Source organism: Buceros rhinoceros, unplaced genomic scaffold (genome assembly GCF_000710305.1).
Source record: "Buceros rhinoceros silvestris isolate BGI_N320 unplaced genomic scaffold, ASM71030v1 scaffold19425, whole genome shotgun sequence".
Classification (NCBI taxonomy): Eukaryota; Metazoa; Chordata; class Aves; order Bucerotiformes; family Bucerotidae; genus Buceros; species Buceros rhinoceros.
In genome coordinates this window covers 8828-31225 of record NW_010411472.1, presented here as the reverse complement: position 1 = coordinate 31225, position 22398 = coordinate 8828, and the positions used below count along the sequence as shown (strand labels likewise).

The 22398-nt window shown below is 48.8% G+C and overlaps 1 protein-coding gene across 1 annotated transcript; it reads right to left on the bottom strand.

Annotated features, from left to right (window-relative positions):
- RNF165 (ring finger protein 165) lies at nucleotides 1-10626 on the bottom strand (the record flags this gene model as incomplete). The annotated part of the gene is made up of 7 exons (XM_010136038.1): nucleotides 1-332; nucleotides 1491-1597; nucleotides 2803-2898; nucleotides 3440-3544; nucleotides 4560-4689; nucleotides 8167-8292; nucleotides 10317-10626. Coding segments are annotated over 7 exons (992 nt in total), but the record flags the coding sequence as incomplete, so codon positions are not given.
- Between the last annotated feature and the right edge of the window lie 11772 nt (nucleotides 10627-22398).

The following is a 22398-nucleotide window of genomic DNA, read 5'->3' as shown; positions in this document are numbered from 1 at the left end:
GCCATCTCCCTTTCATTGGGCCTGTATCCTACGGATGTGCAATATCTCCTATCGCTAGATATTGAACCACCATCTCCTCCTCCTTCTCCTCCTCCTCCTCACTAATGTGCCAGACTTTTCCTCTCAATCAAATGGCTCAGAAGGCAAAAATTTTGCTGCAAGGGTTTATGGCCATATGACCTGGTAAGGAAAATGGTGTGTCCAGCCAGTCCTTTCAGCTGTCTGAGCCGAGCTGTGTTTCAATGTCCACTCTGCAAATCGGGCACTTCTTGCTGGTGGCCAGCCACTGGTCCACGCACACTTGGTGGAAGAGATGCATACAGGGCAACCGCCTGCAGAGAGAGAAGAAGTCTCTGGTTAGGATGGAGGCCGACCAGGGGACAAATAAGACTGAGGAAACAACATCTGGGTCTGCTTCAAACACGGGGAAGCACCAACGTAGTGTCACCAGTGCTGCCTAGGTCCTACACCCTTCCCCAGCCATGCCAGCTCACACAGGGCAGTAGGTCAAGATGGTGTCCTTCTAAAGCCTTTTATGAAACCCCACACCCTTCTGAACTGGGTTGTTCCATTTACTAATTACCCTGGCTGCTGCTTTTTATCTTTTCAGAATTATTGGGTTATACTCCAAAGGTTCTTCAGTGTTGTGCCTCATTAGCAGTCGGGTGGGTCCCTGCTGCTCCTATGCGGGTGTCTGGTGTGCCCAAGGGTAAGTGGTTTCTTCTCACCTACATCGTCTTTGTCATTTCTTTGCTCAACCTCACAAGCCAGAGGAAACCTGAACCACAAGCACCCACAGAGTTTTTTTGATGGTTGAAGGTGTTTAAAAGGTGAGGAGCAGGACCAGTAGTGCAGCTGCACTGCCCACTTGCCTCAGCCATGGTAGATCAGCCCCTTGGAATTGCTTGTCCCCATCATCTTTTGAAGAGATTTGACCCAGCCAAGAGCCAAGAGGGGGACATCTGTGAGGGAAAACTGTGGCTTTGTTGCTGGCTCAGTAAGGCTCCCTGTGGCCATGCAGGCAGAGTAATCTCGCTTATTCTACAATAAAGCAGCTCCATCCTGGCCACAAACCAAGTTGTCCTGGTCTTCACACCCACAGTCTGTTTTATTGTACTTTGGTCATCTGTCAAGCTCGGATGTTGACATCCCCAAGGTCCAGATGGCTGTACGAGACCCGAGACCCATCATTCTCTGCTTTGACACTTACCACCTGGCCTATTGGCACAGCCTTGAAGAAGGAGATACCATACTCAAACCCAGGAGATACCATAAAAACTTGACCATCCTGCTGCTGCAGAGCTCTTCCTACTTACAGACCATACCAACACCCATCTAAACGGCATTTGGTTTCTCAGACCTTGCAACAGCACAACTGAGTTTATCAGGACAAGAACAGGGACAACCTCATCAGTGTACAGCAGCACTAATCCCAACAAAGAAAACTCAGATGGCATTGAGAGGCAGAGGAGTAGATGGAAGGGTCTTACCTGACATCTTCTCCATCTTCAAGCATGGACAAACAGATTGTGCATTTCTCGTCAGTGTCTGACTCTTCTCCATCCTCATGCTCAGCCTTCCCCTCCTGTGGTCTTCTCTGCAGCAAGGTTAAGGATATCATCTGGTTAGAATATGACTTTCTAATGCTCTCCCAAGTCTGGATAGTTGCAGGAAGACAAGTAACAAGAGCTTCATCTATTAGGCAGATCCTCCAGCTTGGGGAAGTCAGCCCACCTGAAACAGCCACTGAGGTGAGAATGCCCCCAACATACTGCTGGTCAGCACATCTCCTTCTGGGGCTGGTGGCTGTGGGGCTGGTGGTAGTGCCCCAAGGAGCAGCCTGTCCTCTGCTGCCATAACAGAGCCCGCCGCCACCTCCTCCATCCTCCTTGCAGTGGGGATTGTCCCATGGTCTCCTTTGCTGGAGGCTCATCCTGGAGATCCAAGGCATGTAGGGCCACCACTGCTAGGAAGGGTAACCACTGTGCCCCATGCCGGTTTTGCTGGTGGCCCAGCACCACACTGTGCCATGGAGCAGTGCTTAGCCTGTCAGTTCTCCCTTTTTCTCTTCCCACCCACAACCACGTCTATTAATATAGTTTTTCTGGATCCACTGGAGATGCGGTCAGAGATAAGAGCAGCAGGAGATGACTCACTTCCAACTTGGGCAATGCAATGTCCCTGCTTGCTACTGCCCAGCCGAGAATGACCATCATGCGAAATTACTTCGCAAAACAAGCACTTTTCCCATTTTCTCCTTAGCATGACCCAAAAACACAGCACCCATTTCCTTATGGGGAGGAGATCATCTCCAACAGAGGAGACGCCTCTTGGAAAATGAGGGGAGGACAAGCTCCCCCTCGCCGCAGAGCCAGTGTTCTCATGGCAGGGTGCGCGGACAGCGCCGCATGCATGCAGAACAGGACAGGTTTGCATGCACAAAGCCCCCTTGGTATGTGCACTTTCTTACCAGGTGCGGACAGGGGGGAAATTTCACCCCCTGGGTGGGAGAAGGTTGAGACCCTTTTGAAAATTTGGCCCGCAGCTTCCTAGCCTAGAAGTGAGAAATAGCCAGCTGAGCTACACCACCGCTTCAGCCCAGGAGCCCCACAAAATATTAAAGCAGCAATTACGGATTTTACATTCTTCCCCTATTTCGGGAAATATTTTGATTGATGGTGCCGGTTTGCCAACCCTGAGGATTGCAACCCACCAAAGTCCTTCCTTCTGTCCGCTCCATGCCCACAACCCTTGGCCAGCTGAGAGGGACCGGCAGCTATAGCATGGTTTCAGGGCACTCACCTTCTTGTACTTGTGGGGGAAGGTGAACCTCTCAATGGTGTTCTGGACGGCGCCCCGGCTCACGCTACCCAGTCTGTCCTCCAGCTGCAGTAGCTCCTGTGGCACAGGAACAGTAGCAAAGCACCGTCAACACTGCTCTTGGGGTATGAGGTCCCACCACACCACCCTACCTGCTAGGGACCAAAGCTCCTTCTGCCTTTTCCTTGGTCCATCAAATACAAATCAGTTGTGTTTTAATGATGGATATGAGCCCTGGCTTGTGGACCAATAACTAAGGGTTCGAGACAGAAAGCAGAGCGCGACATTCAACATTTCAGAAATTAGGACAGGAATTCAGCTCCATTTGACAGGCTGGGAGACAAAGGCCCATAAGACTGGAGCACTTTGTCCACAGACAAAGTGGAGGCTCTGAAGGGAGCCAGAGTCAAGAAGAGCCAGAGCTGGGCACCTTGTTTTAAACCAACTTTTATCAAACCCACTCAAACCCTTTGCCTCCCAGTCATTACTAAAAGTGCTGCAAGACTCAGTGCAACTGCCATGCCACAGGACAGCCTTACAAGTTTATGACAGAGTTTGCAGAGATACCCAGCACTTAAGAATTTAATAATTCAATAATTCCAGCCCCTGAGATACGTACTTCATAGCTCTCCCGCACAGCGGACGTGTGCCTGTTCGGGTTCAGTCCCTGAAGAGCAAGTAACTGAAGCTGAGGATAAGGGTAGTTTCTGATTTCATGAACAACCTGCGGGAAGAGAGCAGGAAAAATAAAGCCACCTGTACTTGCACATAGAAACCCTTTGTATACCCTTATTTAAATCTAGTGCTTTAAGAATTCAAAATGAAAGAGCAAACCGACACCTTGAGCAATGGAAGCTTTTCAATAACAAAAAAAAAAAAAGAGGTTTTATGAAAAAGATCTCAAATAAGTAATAACTAAGAACATGCATTTCTTCTGAATAAACTACCTGTTAAAATAATCCTTACTACATCTGTAACACTGCAGTTCCAAACTCTCGACATGGATTGGCTTAAAAAGAGATTTTGTTTTGTTTTATTTCATTTATTTTTAAATAGGTGGTTTTCTTTTCATCCAAGCTTTGATTTTTTCAGCCTTGCTGTAGTAAACGCGTGTCCAGCGTCCAACTATGGGCACGAGGAAAAAGCACACTTGTGGGATTCGTGAGGATGCTTTAAGGATTAGCAGTGCTTGGCCTCTCCAAACACAGCACCCTGCAAGGGGAAGAGCCAGCAAGTGACCCCGTCAGCCCATCTTTTCTTCAAACCCCATCTCCACCTGTGCAAAAGGTCATGCAAAACCTTTACAGATGGCACCAAAGCTGATGTAGACAGCAATGATGTGATGAGGGATGGTCCTCAGGGCTGAGCACAGGGAAGGGAGTCTACTGCCAATCCTTCCGCATACAAAAGCTCCTGGGAGGCCACAATTTGTTCCAACATTAATAATATTGCAAGTAATAAGTGCTGAGTCTCTCATATCCTGCCCAGGTTTTGCAGGCCAGCTTGTGAGTGTGGTGCTGCACACAATGGACCAACTCTTTCCAGAGCAGATGATCTCTCCTTCCTTTCTCTAATCTGGAGTGCAATGATGCAGCATTATCCTTTCAGACACTCCCTCCCACAGCCGGAGATAAGTGCGATTTGCAGAAGACAGGTGATAGAATGATAGCAGCCTTTATTTTGACTGGCTTCTCACAGACAATGCATAAAACATTCCTCGGTAAAAGCTTTTCACTTACCATCTGCGTTGAGGATGTGCTTCTGGGGAAGTGGTGCATCCGAGGTGTAGCTAAGTAATGCTGATAGGGCTGAGGGACCGGCCGGACCTGGAACTGGGTGTGAGTCAGTCCCGCATCGACACTGAGGTCCCTGTGGGCATGAGGGTGAAGATACGGCGTTGACTGAAAGGTTTTATTGCGTGACTTACAGCAAGTCAAACCATGCTCGCGGGACAACCACCACTGGTGTTCTCTGGGCTGCTGTGGGTTCCTCAGCCTGGGGTGATGCTACCGCTTGGAAGGGAGATTCCTCCAACTTGGGCAACCATCCATCAGGTCAGAATGAAGGAGTGAGGGCCTGTTCCTGTGTCAGTTAGCGTTTGTGCTAGCCAGGGTCGAGCTGCACAGAAAGAGCCTGCTAATTTCAGAGCAAGAGCATTTTGGAGGCTCTGATCAATACTCAGGCTCAGCCACTGGGCCTGGCCAGACCAGGTCCTCCCTGTGCTGTCTTCACTGCAAACAATTACATTTTGCCTTGAATAATTTGCAGGAATATAGCTAACTACTCAGGGGACACACTGATGAACCATTCTGAGTAGTTGTTAGGAGCAGTCCGGGGGGCTTTTTGATATGCCTATGTTCTTCTTGGAGATCTCACAGCCCAGGTCATGGTAGGACTTGGAGACACAAGGGAGTCTGCACCTTGCCTGAACCCAGCCTCAGGGAACTCCAGAACTGCTGTTTGTGTACAAAATATAAAGGTTTTAAGAAATCTCTGGGTGAGACTGCTGTAGGAAAGCATGTTGTACCAGCAAGCCAATACTAATGAAGCAGGACATCCCTACTGGTCCCACTTGCCTGCATGCAGCCTGGCCCAGGCAAGCAGAGATGGGGTTCAGTTTGGTGAGTTTGGGCTCTTTTTTCCTCCAAGAAAATGACCCATCTTGAACACAGGACTTGGCATGACTGGCAAATGCCACAGCTGTGCCCAATCCAGCACACAGAGACAACCTGCAACCCCATCCCCACCTTGTGTGGAGGGGACGAGGGGAGACCTAACAGAGCATCTCCATCTACAATCCAGTTAGCTGATCCCTTGTTTCTCCAGCCAAAGAGTCTCTCAGCAAAGAAATGCTTTGAATGTCGCTCCCTTTATCATAATTACAAATCCCAATGCTCTGCTAACCATTGTCGCCACATTTGCCAAAGCAAACCTCATTAGAGCACAGGATTGTCTTTCCTTTTCAGCCATGAACTTCTCTTCCCCTGCGCAGGGGACAGCGGCAGCAAGTGCCATGGCTTGTTAGAAGCAACCCAAACATGTCCTCCAGCAACTGTGGAACTGCTTTTGCCCAACAGCAGATAATGGGCATGAAGGGAGAGTAAAAGCAGAAAATCATTATCCAGAATAGGCTGTGTACCAGGCGGAAGCTCCAGTGCTCAGTACCCCCTAATAAGACACCCTGCACCAAGCTGAAGCACAGGGAGGGACCGTCTTTGATGGCCTTGTGCTAGCCATGTGCTAGACAGACAAAAACCTGGCAGAGGAAAAACACAGCAGGCGACTGGCAAGAACACAACTAGGGTGAGAATCTGCAGGACTGGGCGTTTTCCAGCTCCCACGTCACAATTTTGGAGATTTATCCAATTGTTGAAGGCTGTTCCCAGGTGGATGGAAGGCTCAGCTGGAAATCAGGAGGCTTTGAGTCCATTCCCAGCCTTGTCACTGCTCTGATGCATGACCTTGACCACTTCCGCTCTGCCTTCCCATATATCCTACCTACAAAATAGATGTGATAATCCACAGAGTGCTTTTAAAGGACTGAAGAGAGCTCTCAGAGATGAGTGGCCATTACTAACTTCCACATGTAATTGCAACAACAGCACTGATGAATTGTTTGTGCAGCCTTAAAATTGGAAGTCGAGACACCTGAAGCAATGCTGTGGTCTACAGAAGGGTCCAGAGAAGAATACTACATGGAACAGTGTTTTCCCACGGTTTGGGGGTGAATAAGCAGAGCACGTCAGCTGAAGAAAACCAAAACCAACCGCCACGTTCTAGCCTGTGCTATATGGATGACTGTACAGCATCTTGATGGTCAGATGTGAGGTTCAAGAGCTGTGATGCGTATGGTACACAGGCTGCCAACAAGCAAAAAAGTGGAGGATAAGGCTCCAGATTACAAGTTGGATGGTCATCATTAAGTGTATGCAGAAGATGATTTAAGGAACCAAATGGGAGTTCATTTCTTCTTTACAGATTTTAAACAAGGTTGGACTGCCGGAGATGACTGATCACCCTTGGGTGTTCCTTCCATCTCCATTTCCCACAACAGAGCCCACCACCAGCTGTCTCCAAGCGGGTGCCGCTGCTGGTCGTGCGGTGGAAAGGCATTAGAGAAAAGGGTTTATATCTGTCACTGGGCAAAACTGAACGTGTGCCCTGAGGGGAAGTGAGTCACGCAAATGTATACACACAATACATGATTTCTGTTATTCCCACTCCTTAGGTTTTAGAAGACAATGGAGCAACACGGAGGAAAAAAGGAGGGAGGAGGAGGGGAACATAGAGTGATGCTTTATCAGATCCTTCTAATGATTGTAATTAAATAGTCCACACCAAAAGAGAGGCAGATAGAATGGCTCTATCTAACGGTACATGAACAGCTTTGCAAACTGATCTGAACAATGTCAGCCTGGGCAGATCCAGATCACAGTGGTGCCAGTAATGGGAACACCTGAGAAGAAAATGGCAGAAGGATCTGGCCATAATGCAGGTTGAATATTATTACCCTGGATGGGGGAAAAATACCCCTGTGATAGAATGATTTTCCATTTGCAGAGTGAAGCCCTCAGGTATTAGGAAATGCCATAGTTAAGATTTCCTGTGCTATTTTATTTTGGTCCCCTTCTGCATACATATTGTGATTGTCTCCAATTACGTGTTCACATGCTATTTTTTCCATTCAGTGCAGAGAAGGGACTTTGCTCAGCTAACAAGAAGCTGCTCAGAAGTTTGTTTTTATTGTCTGACTCTTCCAAGTAGGGCTACATATTTTATTAACTGTGCAAGAACTCAAAACCTGCTCTGAAAATGAAATGATCAATTCCCTGTTTGGCTTTTCCAAGGTATCAAACACTACAGTAGGAGAATGATTAACAACTATTAGTTCACTCACACTACCCTGCGGTGCAGGGCAGCACAATGCTCTCTCATTTAGAGCACAGAAAAAGTTGTGGCCACTGGTTTTTGGGTGCCTGGTTGGCAGCAGAAGACCTCGTTCAGGCAGAGATACTGGTCTACAGGAGAAAGACCCTGGCTGTGCTCTGCAGCAGGAAAATCCCTTGGGGAAGATTAATGTTTGGCTGCACTCTACATCCATGGCTGAAGAGCGATGGGCAGTATTGATGCCTTGATGATATCATATACAAGCATAAAAGCTTTAGCATGCACTCATGGCCCTCCCAGGGACGAGTTTTGCCATTGCACACTCCTCACATTTTATCTGTTGAGTTTCACTAGCTTTCGTGAAAGCATTGATCCATGTTGACATTCTCCACCCCTGGCAGCCCCCCAGGACTTTTTAAACACCTCATTCAATGCACTGCTGACATGTGGAAGACTTACCAGTCCGTGCCTTCGGCTAAATACCTGGGCTGGGGCCCCATGGGTTGTGGAGTTTGCAGTTGGTGGCTGAAGTCGAAGCTGGGGTGTAGACGGTGAGGCTGAACAGACATGCGCTCTTGAGCCCGCCTGCGGGGAGGAGGAGACCAGCAACCGAGTAAGCCACACAGCAGGCACTGACATGTACGGGTCTGCTCCAAGCCCATGCCAATACACCAGGGGAGAGTCCAGACAGTTGAGCTTATGAGTGTCTGTCCAAGAGGAAGAGTCTAGGCGGGTGTCAGGGATAATGGCAAGAGGAACCCATGTCATTTCTCATGGTCACCATAGACATAACGCAGACCTCCACTCAGCTCCTGCAGCAATTGTGTACACTCAGTTTACAGGAGATGCTACTTGGTGGCAACATGGAGAGAAAAAGAAGAAAGCAAACAACTTCTTCCTTAGCAGCATTGTGCCATTTGCGCTATTTTCGTATCCTCCACTGTCAGCCCCATGAACAACACACAAGATAAAATGTGTCCCTGCTCCAGCTGTTATCCATCATCATAAAGAAGCTGCAGGTTGTCTCGTCTCCCCAAGCAGTCCATAAACTCCTGGGGAACCTCATTCATAACAGGATTACTCAGGAGTAACTGAAAGCAGAATTTACTCTTGCTGGTCTTTGCCAACATCTCTCTGGATGATGGACAGGCCAGGCTGGGATCCAGCTCCTCTCTCCCAGCTCTGCTGCCTTTGCAGACAGGCAAGGGGTAGTGGTAGAATATATAGCAAGGTTTTTCTAGAGATCTGAGGCTCTTCTTGTGGTTATGGCCCATTTGAACTACTCTGACAAGAGCATGTGCTACTTGATCGGTGTCCTCTTTTGGAGGACAAGGTGGATGCACAAGCAGGATTTTCACTGCCTCTCGCTCCCTGCAGAGTCCCTGCTTACAGTGGAGCCAGCACAAAGCAAATTTACAGGAAAACACTAGATCAAATGGAGCAGGGAACTCCATAAAGAATTTTTCATGCAGCAACACCTCAGAGGCTTCAGTTTTGGAGGCATAAGGCAGATTTCCCTTACTGGGACCTCATGCCCCACACCTGTAAGGTTTCTGACACCCGCCTCCAGCGCAGCTGTGCTTTCAGAAACAGGCTGTGTGACTGGGCAAGAGGTTCCTGCCCTTTAAATGCTGTAACAATCACAGCATTTACCAAAGCAGCTTCTGCATGGAATTGTGCTCCATGTTTTTATTTGAATTCAGCTTATGACTAAGAGATAAACACTTGTATCATCGATGCCTCAGCCCTCCACATATTTGCTACCCAATTATTAACTAATCATTAAATCCACCTAAAATCCACCTTATGCAAAACACAACAAGGATGAGAAGAACACACAATTTTCAGACAGAAAGGATACAGAAAGAAAGTGTTTTTCGTCCACAGCATTCTCTTCAGATGAAGCATTATCTCAAAGACTGATCCTCTGATTCTTGGTCCATGGGTACAACGCACAAAGAGCTTCCATACATTTCCAAAAAAAGCACTTCTCTCCTACGTGCTATCTAAAACCCCTCTCTCAAAAAACACAATCAGGACAAGGCCATTTCCACTTCTGCTGAGTTACAGTAATTCTCTCTGAATTGTGACAGAATCAGTCATAGAACGCTTTGGGTTGGAAGGGACCTTGAAAGGTCATCCAGTCCAACCCCCCAGTCATCAGCCTGGTCTGAATTTAGGCTCCTTTCCATGACTGAACATGCTGTAGGTCAACAGCATGATTCCCTCACAGAGCTGGGAAGCCTACTTAGACCCCAGAGAAGCCAGCTCTTCATGTGCAAAACCTAACGGGACAGGTGAATGCAGTCCCTGACACAGCTTTGCAACAGCGGCTAAGAGGAGGTAGCTCGTGCGCACAGTCTATCGCTCTCTCTGTCATGCAGGACAGGTTCACTGCATCACCAAGGATGATGTTACCATCCTATACATAACACACACAGGTGCACCCTGCCCTGCAGCTTCCCTTCTGCTGGATGTATTTTGGGGGTACACAGATGACCTTGTAAAGAAAACCCAACATCACCAGCAACTACAGGCAGAAGCCACTTCGCTGAAGTGAGGCTGATATAGTTTCTGAGCATCCTTCAGTACGAGTAACACCTCCTTACCTGGGATGGGGCATGAGCCGGCGGTGCTGTGCCTCAAGGAGCTGCTGCTGGAGGAGGTATTGCTGGTGAAGCGCCTGAGGTAGGAAGGAGGGTCCAGCCACGTCCTGGAAGGGCAGGGCTGGCACTGGCGCCAGAGGCTGGTGCAGGGGGCCGCTGTGCTGGTGCGCGGGGGCCATGTGGGGTGTCAGCCCCGGCTGGGGCTGCACGGCGTGAGGCAGGGTGAAGTCGGCGGAGAGCTGAGGCTGGGGACCCAGGTGGAAATGCCGGCAGGAGGTAGCATGGGGATGCTGCGACCTTTGAAAAGGAGCACCTGGAAGAGAAGAGCATGGCTGTCACGGGGGCCGGCACCAGCCACAGCACACCAGCCTGTTCGTTGCCCATCCAGGGCAAGAATTGGGCAAACAGGTGTTTCTCTCCTCTGTCAAAAGGGTTAAGAAATAGAGAATGTCAGTTAACATTGGTTGTCTGTAAAAACGTTGATTTTGACTAATAGCTTTTCTTCTCCAGAGAACATTGGAACCAAAACATAAGTTTGGATTCAAAGTGACTTTTTGGCTCCAAGTTGAAGTGTATACTGATGAAAACTGCTCCAGCTTGTTTTGGTTTGCCTGTCTTAAAGAGAAAAAGAACAAAAATTTTAGTAGGGACTGTATTGATAGGACAAGGGCTCAGAGTTTTAAACTATAAACAGGGAGATTCAGAGCAGAGAGAAGGGAGAAATGTTTCACCCTGAGGGTGGTGAGCCCCTGGCCCAGGCTGCCCCGAGAGGTGGCAGCAGCCCCATCGCTGGCCCCATGGCAGGGCAGGGTGGGCCCTTGGGCCCTGCGCCCCCTGCGCTGGGTGCAGATGTCCCTGCTCCGGAGCGTGTTGAGCCGCTGGCCCAGGCTGCCCCGAGAGGTGGCAGCAGCCCCATCGCTGGCCCCATGGCAGGTCAGGTTGGCCCTTGGGGCTCTGAGCCCCCTGCGCTGGGTGCAGATGTCCCTGCTCCCTGCAGGGGGTTGGGCTGGGTGACCTTGGAAGGTCCCTTCAACCCCAAACAGTCTGTGATTCAATGAAAAAACCTCAACATTTTAGAAAAGGGGGAAAAAAAATCCGTGTTCTATAACAAGTTTCCATGGGTTATGAGCTCACCAAAGGTTTCAAAGCTTGCTGACTTCCCGTGCAGTTCATGGTGTTTCTTTTCTTGTCTAAAAATATTTCATAGGCAAGGAAATACTCTGTGCTCTAAGAAACTGTCTCTCGCTGACTACAGGACGTGAATGAGACACCTTCCACCTCTGAGAGAAAGGGATAAGACCCTGAATCTTTGTTGAGGCCCTTGAATAGCCCATCCTCGAGAGCTACAGACAGGGAGAGAGTGGCTGTGGGAAATACAACATGGACTGCTATGAGATCAGCCATGAAACTGATGGGAATGAGGAAGAAATGAGGTGTGAGAGATATCCATAGCGGAGGCTTTTTGCAAAACATCTGGCCCTGGCCTGCACCTCCCTTAAGATCTGTGCTTGGATGGGACCTTGGCCCAGTCTGTCACATTAATTCCTACATTCCCAGAGTATTTACAGGCATCATGACAAGACTTTTGGCTCTCAAACTGGGGAGAGACGCAGCTCAGAAATGAAGGATGAGACTTGAGTGAGACTATTAGAGACGACTCTTTGCTGAGTATGAGCCCCAGGATAGGAAACCTGCTCTTTTACAGAGTCTTTTAAACACATCATCTTCCTAAAAACCTGCTCTTTCTTTTTTAATCTTTGGGAATGACACAAAATATCCAGGAACAACAGCACCAAGAGACACTGAGTGTCACCCCAAGACACAGGCCAGATGTGCCCATGATTCTTTCTTTACGCAGATCCCTTCTGCTGGCAGGCAGAGCCAGTCCATCACAGCAGCTCAGGGAGCCCCAAGTGCTTTCTGTTCTTGTCCATATGGAAACAGGAGATGCACAAAGCAAGCCAGCTGCCAGCAAAAGAAACAACGGGAGAGGACCTAACAGAAACGGAGGGTTTGCAAAATTGTGCATAAGTAATTACACACAGCATCTTTAAATACAAACTAATCCTCTGTAATACCCCTCTGAGAGAGGCAGCGGGTAACAAGTACATGTGCCGCCAGCAGCAGAACTTCTTAAGGTGATAATTAACCGCCGGTTGACTGGATGATTTGGCTATTCTATTAATCAAAACCAGAGGAAGCGGGTTCAGACCCATCACTCCTCAGTGATGGAGCTGCAAACCCAGACGCAAGAGCCATCCACATACCCCGTTCACCCAGTGCTGCAGGTTATATTTGTTGCTGATGGTTTGGGACTGCAATCCACCGTACCTTACCAACAAGCAAAGGCTGAGTAGTGAAATACGGATCCTGCACCACCTTGGCCCATCGCTAAAGCTGAGCAACACCATAATCATGGGGAGATAGCCCCTAAGTGCTGTGTTTGCCGCATCCTTGCAAAGCAGCTCGTGGTTAATTTCTCAACCTCTATCGGCCGTGGGTCTCCCAACGGAAAACTGCTGCAGCTTGTCACAGGTGAGCCGTTTTACACCTCAAAGCCTTGATGGCAGCTGAAGACAAGGCGCTAGAGCAGGTTAAATTGTTAATCCCTTACTGCACACGCAAACACATCAGCCTGTGCCACCAGGCAGCAGGTTTGTTGTATTTCAGAAAAAAATTACTTAGGAGGACACGAGACAATGAAGCTTAAGTGATATTACCCCACATTTTGCAGCACATAAGTAAAGTAGAAAAAAATGGTCACCCATCATCTGCATCTCTCTTGTCTCTTGATGCCTGGTTCAACCTTAGCCAAGGATTTCTAGCCTTTTGCTGTATCTTGGGAGGCCTTAACCTGTTTTAACAAGGTATCTGCAAGATCTTTGATGCCAGAGCCACAATGAACCAGAGAGCACACGGTATGCAGATCATCTTGTCAAAGCTTTTGACTTTGAATTTGTCCTCCCACACCAAGGCGGTCCTTGTGAGGAATTTTGTCATACACTTCCCTGCAGCCCAGAAAATGTGAACTATATCTCTGATATCTGGGCAAGAAGGCACGCAGGGCCTGTGCAGAGCCAACATAACCTAAACTGAAAACCTAACCCATTTTGGTTTGGTACGGAAAGTTAATTTGCCTTATTTTTAGGCACTTGCCAATTAAAACAAGCATTTTGGGGTATTTTTTCTGGTACACACTGGTGCAGTGATGCATTTTCCTCCATAGGAAAAATACTATCAAGATGCAACCGAGACATATGATTATATAAAAGCCATCAATTTGTCTTAACATAATACACTATCTTGTGTTGTAATTGTTCATTCCCTGCAACTAATCCAATTGCTGATGAGGATTTTGACGGCAAAGCAGAGACTTTAGGGAATACTCTAGCAAATTTCTGCTTATTAGCAGTCATCAAATCATGCAGCTGGCATAACTGAACCTGCCTGCACGACAAAGAGCCAGTTCTTGCCAAGTATGGTACTGGTGGACCCCAGAAAGCCCTGACAAAAAAAATAACAGTGCAAAAGAGATCGTTACATTTCCGTGCTATCTGTTTTCATGTTCACACTCTTCTGCTCATCCTGTTTAGCCAGAAAGGGCCTTGAGGAGACTGCTTTCCAAGTTCAGGTGTGGATCTCCCATACACACGGTAAATCCAGTGTTGCCCTGCTGACACCATCTGAGCAGCCTTACTCCAGGTAGCTCACCATGACCAACACCAAAATCTGGCTCACAGGCACTCACCCCTGTTCAGTGCAATGGAGGAGCTCACATTAGCAGTGTCTGTTAACAATTACTCTGACAGCACATCTTCATTCTCTTTCCCAAGTCGCAGTTGGGCCCTAGATCGCATCTGCGTTGGAACCAACAGCGTTGCCCATAAAATGCTTCAAGAAAATTTGATTCATGGACTTAATTTGCTTTTTGCCTGGATAGTAATGTCTGCCGCAGCAGAGAGCAATCCATGACTGAAACCCAGTTCAGATAATGCACTCTGCCTTTTGTTTCCACTCCTCAGAACAGGGGCAGGGCTGACATTTTCATTAGCTGAGTTTGAGGACATTTCCTCAGCAAAGACGATGAAGTTGGAAAGTGCACCTACCAAGCTCCAGAGCTGCTAACTGCATCCTCCAAGAGCCACATTCCCCAATACCTGCCCCAGCAGTGGCTGCAGGAAAGCAATGTTGTTCTGGAATCAGCAGGGTAGAGATCTTCCCCCAGCTCAATGAGATAAAGTTTGGTCCTCATCCCACAGAAGGATTCTCCTCCTCCATTGGGATACTTGATTTTGCAGGAAGAGAGGTCAGCCAGATCTTGGACGTGTTTGTATGGCCTACCCCAACAGCACCTAGCAGGTTCATCAGCTTCAGTGGCCTTTGCTGCAAGCACTTGTCTTCCTCTGAAGGGAAGGGGGAAGGAAGCCCAATGTCCTTGCTGCAGAGGCAATGCAGTCCTCACCAGCCCTCAGAGCCTTTTTTTGATCTGAGGAGAGCTTGGAAACATGTGTCCCCATGTCCAGCCTACTGGTCAGGAGGAGGGGGACCACACTGCTGTATGAGGCTCATTGCTGTGTTCCTTCTGGTGTCATGAGCAACTTCAGCTGCTCCTACGTGGAGCCATGAAGGACTGATTTCCCTGGGCTCACTGTCAGGCTGCCCACCAGCCAGAAATCCTCCTTTCCTTGTCCTATTGGATATTCCTTTCATTTAAATGCTGTTGCTGTGACAGCTCAGACCAACATCAGATCAGCAGCTCTGAGATGAACAATGCATCAAATCTGCGTCAGTAAAGCAGACAACTTACTCCAGTTTTGTGCAGTCTCCCTTTAACTACCTGAGGCCAAACCTCATTGAGATCAGAGATCTCTGTCTCAGTGCAAATATCTAAACTGAGTTATTTCTCAGCAGAGCAGGGAAGTTTCTCCCCCCTCCCCTTCTTTGCCTTTCTTTCTCTCCCTCTCCATATTGGTTCCTCATGTTCTTCTATTGACCATTCACAATTGCAAGGTCTGTTGTCTTTCACAGCCTACCCACCCAAGCTTCCAGCTTGGACAGCCCTTGTGGCCTTATACTCACCTGACCTCAGCTAAGCCATGAAGGCAGATAATGCCTAAGCCTAGATAATCCAGGTCTAAAAAGTACCTTCCAAGTCTACAAGTTTGCCCTTAATACATGGAGGCAAAGATGGGATCTGGTGTAAACTGAATCAAGTCTTGGGCAAGCCAGGCTATCTGTGGGGTAGGAAAGAGGACCTATGTGGTCCTCTGACATGCCTGGTGCCAAGTTTGACCTGAAAGAGGCTACAGCACAGCGTGATGGTGTAGGACCATGTGGTTATGGATGCCCCATCTACCTTGTGTCTTTGGACAAGCACCAGCAACGTGCCCCTGCCTTGTGTGATGCTCTGATAGCAGCTGCACCCACTCCCCCTAGCTTATTCCATCACATCCCAAAGCCAAGGTCAGCGCCAGGTGTCAGGGAATGGGGGATTGGTACTTCATTAATTCCTGCCGCTGACAAAACAGGAGTGGAGATCAGTAGCTGCCCCAGCCGGTCAGGCTCACCTCCACAACCACGACAGACACTGTGGCTTCACACCATGAAGCCGGGCATCTGCCATGCAGCTGGGTCTGCCGTATTCCCCACACACAGCTCAATGACACCACGGCCCCATCTTCCTGGCTGCACTGTGTAGACGATCTTCAACTACAAAGCCTTGCGGGGAAGACTGCTTAACAGCTATTTATGAAGAGCCCAAAACGCTTATCTGGGAGATGGTGTTACAGGCTGCAGTCTCAAACCGAGGAAGTATAAATTTGTTTTTAGAAAGCCAACAGATGATGCAGGCATGTGGAGAGCTGAACCTGCTCTGCTGCTTGCTGCCATGCCGTTTCCACCCTTCGCTCACGCACACAGTGTTTCGAACACAGCGGAAACCCGCAGGGAAACTCATCACATCCTCCTCACCACCGCTTTCTCACTTCCACTTTTTCTTTTTTCCTGTTCTGCAGTGGTATTTGTTGTTTCTATGCATTTTCTGAAGCAGCCTGGACTTTTTTCATTGAAAGAAACGCTCCTGCTTTCTTCACACCCCCAGGTGAACCTGCAAACAACGAGTTTGTATATTTTCAGAGGCTGGATATGACATTGATACACAGGGATGGACTGGTATGATATTTCTGTTACTGGAGATTCTCCTTGAGCATCAGCAAGTTTTGATTATGCATATGCACGTGCAGATTTATCCATCCACCAATATTTCACCCAGAGAGGCTCAAGAGATCTGTGCACGCATTAAACACTGACCCATCTCAGAGATGCAAAGTCCCGGGATAATCCCTGCAGAGAGACAGGGAATGCTACCAGCTTTATCACAGGAAAAACCCAGAAAGCAGAACAACTTATTTCCACCTTCTTTCCTCATGGCAACAACATTATTGACAGTGAAGTCAAGCTACTGGTGAGGGATGCAGGATCAGGCCCAGAGCTGGTGCTGGGGTATCTCGAGTAGACAGCTGCAGCCCAGGGAGGCCTTCGAGAGGAAAACAAAATCTGTCTTACGCTGTTAAGCTGCCTGCGATGCATGTGGATTTTTCCCCTGGGTGAGGCAACCTGGATGGCTTGTTGAGGCATTCACAGTCTGTGCGAGCATGTGGGGGCTGGGGGGGTGGTGGGGAGGCGGGGGCTGTTTATACATCTCGATCCCATCGCGCTGGAGAGGGAGATGGCAGCTCTTGGAGAGAGCTGGCTTCACTCACTGACAGATTTTGCAGCCGTGGAAGATCTGCCCGTTGCAATCAGCCAAGCTGGGGAATGGAGCCACACTGTCTCAGCCATTTCACCCTGATTAGAGCCGCCACAACCCCTTCTCCTGCCCTGGGGAGGCAGATAAACCCCATAAACCAGAGCTACCCATGACACCTCTCCAAGCACCGAGCTCTGCAGAGATCCCACCAGGCTTTTAATAGCCCAGGCGCCTGCAGCTTGTTCCCCTGGACGTGTGTCAGAGCTCCCCTCAGGAAGAGCAACACGGTGTGAAGTGAGCATCAGCCCCGTTATCAGCAGGTAAAGGCTAAAACTGTGGGATGGCACACAAGAAGGACCACCACAGGGGCTTGCACTATGGTGACAAACAAGCTACTCATTGTCTGGTGCCGCCAGTCACCCATTAACCCTTTGCAAAGTATTTGTGAGTATACCCTCATTAAACCAGGTGAATTGACTTACTAATATGAAATGAGGGGTGGCAATGCATTGGAAAATTAAAAAATTTAATATATAAACCCCCGGACAAACCCATGGTGTATTCAGCTGAATAAAAATCTAGTGGTCTTGCACAGAGAGAGATACCGTACTGTCTCCCTCCTGTTACAGGGTAGCAAACTGCTGGGTGAGGAGATTAGGGCAGGGAGAACGGACAGGGAGGAGGAAAGAATTTGAGAAGTTATCAGAGAGGAAGGAATCTGTCATACTCTCAGCACCTTCAACAACAGCCTTCTCTTTTCATTTAGCAAACGGCAAGAACCATGCAAAAAATAGTAGGCAGCCAGCTCAAACCCAGCCTGCTGTCCCACATGTCTAGAGCCATGCCATGGGTGGCAGACCCCAGCACCAATCCAATGCTGGGCCAGGAGCAGCACTGGCACACATCAGCAATGGGTAAAAAGCATTTTAATTTGCATAACTTACTTGGCCGATCCATGCAGTGCCAGGGACCAAGTCAGGATGGAGCCCCTGCGATGGGCTAAGGGCTGGGTCCTGGCCGGAAACATGAAGTTTATCATCCTCCCACTCAGAGTCTTGCACACTTGATAGAAAAGGGCTTCAAAGGAGTTTAGGGGAATGGGCTTGAGATGTGCTCCCCCATCACCATTTAATGGTCATTGCCACCCAACAGCCCTTACTGCGCCCTGCCCGTATGGACCTCTGTGCAGGCACAGCACAGCACCGCTCAGCTCATCCCAAAATTCACGTGAACACACACACCACAGAGACTGCAGGTCACCACTGCCTGCTTATGCAATATCCATTCAATGTCCTCACACCCTGCCGAAGCCTCTCGTTAATTGCTGAGTGACATGAACTGGTGTGGCTGCAGCACAGGTTCCTGCACACCAGAGTGAAACCATGTGCAGCCCCAATGCACCCAAAAAAAGATGAGGTGGGACTCATTCCCAAGCCTGGACTCAGAATTTAACACAAAACAAAACAAAACAAAACAAGGAACTGCTTACAACTGGTAATAACCAGTGTTCATCAGCATATTTACGTCGGGGTAAAGCAATGTCAAGTGGTGAGGGTCATGAGCAACCAGAGCTAGTGACAGGGTATGGCCAGGTGGCCTGGACCCATCACAGGAGAGAGGTGGCTGTTCAAACATCACTGGATGAGGTTTTTTCCCTAGCTTCAGGGGGGAAAAGAAGTCTTGTTGAAGACGGTGGTTCACAGGAACGTGTTGAATTCAGCAATATTTTCCGAGGAGGAAGGAGAAACACTTCGGCAGCGTTGCTACACTTAAATCCATCTTCTTGCTTTTATACTTCACACTAGGTTTTAATTATAACTTTATTCTCATGTACAGCATTTGAGGGTGTATTTATGATTTTGGGACTGTCACACCAAAAAAAAAAAAAAACAAATCCCAAAAAAACACACTGAAAGAAAATGTTTTCTTAGATTTAATGCTCCCAGTTTCACTCCTCCTCTCCCAGGCTCTCGCGTGCCTGGAGGGATGGGTGGCCCCAGCAGCCTGGCTTGATGTTTGCTCTTCCTCCCCAAACTGTCCTGTTTCTCACGGGTGTGTGCCCAGCTCTGTGCATCTGCCAGGAAAGGGCACTGGAAGAAACACAGCTTTGGAGATTTTGCAAACCCCCTTTGCAACTTACTTATAACGTGTCATGTTTCTCTTTGCTCTGAAGACATTGGAAAAGTTGGAGAATGAGCAGCTGACAGGAACCACTTGCCCTCAAAGCCTGGGCTAAAAGCAGAGGTCACATCTCAGGTCTCACCAACACTTTTGGGCTGCTCAGTCATGCCCAAGTCTTTGCGGAGGCCCAGTGCTGCCAGAGGCAGACCGGGTTTGGCCAGTGCCTGAACTTCAGCTCTTGGGAGTTTGCTCACTGGCCATGCACCCCAATTTGCTTACCCATCCCTTCTCCACCAGCTTCTTTCCGGCCAGCTGCTATGTGTAACTCAAGTCCATTTTATGCGCCTTACAGTGGAGAAGGCAAACAGCATCGGCGCTTTTCCCAGTTTACTGGCAGGCACCTGGGCTCGATGGCTCTTCTCCAGGGCTTGGACTGTCAGCCCAGTTCACAAAAATAGTTGAAAAGGAAATTAGAGGGGGCCAGGAGTTCCTCTGGTAAAACGAGGAAAGAGACCTCATCTCTCTGCGGTTATAGAATCATGGACTCATGGAATGGTTTGGGTTGGAAGGGCCCTAAAGGATCATCTATTTCCAACCCCCCCCTTACTAGCAGGGTATTACATCCACACGAATTAGTCCTTGACCTGGAAACGGGAAAATTTACCAGGGGAAGGAATTCTCAACTTACTCAAAACATAAAAACAAAAAATCCTGACGTGACAGAGGTCTGTTACTTGGCTCAGCCTGCAAAGAGCAATGGGGAAGCACTTGGAGCAAGCCCTATCCTTGCCCCTGGGAATGTAAAAACATGCTGACTTGTGCATGCAGGAGCCTTCAACTTTGACAGGCAGCGATAGGCTGCAGCCAGTTGTTTGGAAAGGGAAATTCAATACTTAGGTTTCCAACATTTCCTTGCTTTCACAGTGTCCAAAGCCCACCCCAGGCATTTGGAACCGCTCAACACCTGCCTCAAAGCACTCTTAACTGCTCCTAATGACCAGCCAGAGAGCTTGCAGCAGCTCCCTCCTACCAGGAATGATACAGAGAACGTGCAGAAAAACGCAAAAAGCCAAAATCAAAAACATCCAAATGTACAAATGCAGCTTTAACCTTTCTCTGGAGAAGGCGTTAATGGGAAAATCCAATGCTCTCAGTTGTCTCTTGTCCCTGTTTTAGCAAAAGGCCTCCCGATCCCACCTGGTTGCCAATCTGCCTCTGCTCACACCAACCCACGACGTGCTGCAGCAGCTCAGAGAGGAGCTGAGTCCTTCAGTAAGCCTACACCCCATGGGCATTCAGGAACCAGGCCCTGGCGCAGCCCAGGGGATGGGACTGCTCTGTGCCACAAGGCTGTGGGGGTGCAGCAGCAGCACCCCAAATCTGTGCCGACTCCAACATCCCCTCTCACCTTAGCAGCTTTTGGGTGGGGACCGCTGGCGCTGGTGGGAGACCAGCCCTCTCGTCTCCACACACTTTGTCTCCCTTGTCCGTAGGGATTTCCAGCGAAGATTTCCATCCCACCCTCCCCTTACCATCAAAGAAGAGAAAGATGGTTTTTGAAGCGAGTATCTGACCTACTTTAAACCCCCCTGCTAGGGAGAGATTTAAGCATCATTCCTAAAAAAAAAAAAAGAAAAAAAAAGAGGAGTCTTTTTGTGGAGGATTATTCTTCATTGATCCCATTCATCTCTATTTTGCATGCATCCATTTCACCCCCACCCCATGTTTCAAATAGGGCTGTAATCACCAGGTGGGTTTTCCTGCTTGATGTATTTATCTGCACCTTAAGCCTGGAGGTGGGAGATCCCACCTGACACATCCACACAGCTCCAGAGCAAGTGGCAGTGACTCAGGGAGCAGGTTTGGGAAACAGGTGGAGTGTCTCACCATTTCTGGGAACAGCACAACAGGTTGGATGGGGGTGTTTTTCACGCCAGCCTTTCTTCTTTCCTGGCTCTCTGGCAAGTCAACCCTGAAGCCAGAACTTTTTTGACAGCAGAGCACAGCTCTGAGTTTTGTTTCCTCTAGCATCTGCAGAAATGTGCCACCAGAAACAGCTGTCTGACCTCACAGAACAAGTGCAGCCCTGGGGAACAGCAAGAAGCCAGGGTGGCTGTTAAAGAAAGGGAGGTGGCAAGTGCTAGGTGTGTCACTAGTGCTGCTGTTAATGCTGATGGCTGACAGAGTTTGTCATGATGAGAGGCAAGGGTGGGAGTCAGGGCATGGGACATCTGCTTGCAAAAGGATCACTTGATCCTGTGTTGGAGGTCGCCTTCTGTATTTCATCCTAAACCTTGCAGACACATGCCAAGTGTGGTACGTGGCATTTACTGCGCTGCACAAGACTCTCCGTGGGGTCAGGAGGGCAACACTGCAGCATGTGTGGTACCAGCTGCCCAGGGAATCCAATATACTGTATGGTCGCTCTTGTTTTTTTTTAGAGCCTACCCAAAAACCACACCAGAAAATGCCCCTCTTCACCCCACAAAGCAGAAGGCAGGAGCCGTTCAGTAGCTGGCACTTCTTCCACATGACAGAAGACAGGACTGTCTTGAAATTGTTAGGGTACAAAAAATGAAGTTAATCTCTCAAGAGAGCAGAAATGCTCCCCATAGGTGGGTCCATGAAGGGCAGTGAATGCGACAAAGTAATCAAACCCTTGTATAGCACCATAAGGTCCTATCCCGAGCTCACAAGCTGACTTTCCCCTCACCATGGGGGCTTGCACCAGTGGAGCTCCTGCAGTTTCTCAGTCCCCACTGGACCTCTTCATTTAATTAAATCCTAAGGGACTTGGGAGGCTAGACCACCACAAGTTGGAGGTACCATGCAGGAACCCATTTGCAGCTCCAGCACCATGGCAGTGACCAGGACTGTGGCCCACCCCAAGAACCAAGGCTGAAGAGAAGCTACGTGCGATGTGGTGGGTGTCCATGGTGAGCTGGCGCAGGTCTGGGAAAACCCCAGCTACCGTGCGTCCTGCCACGCAACATCCTGGCAATTCCCCTTTTACACTCTGTGAATAAGAAGTCTGTAGCTAAAAAACAAAGATCCTGGAAGTCTGTTGCCTATGAAACTTAATATTCTGAAATTTATAGGCATGTCTCACTCCAAGAGAGCTGTGTTTAAAGCACAACATGGGCTTTTCGACACGGAAATAGCTCTTACTTTACATTTCTGCATGACGTCCTGGCACGAGTTAGTGCCACTAATTCC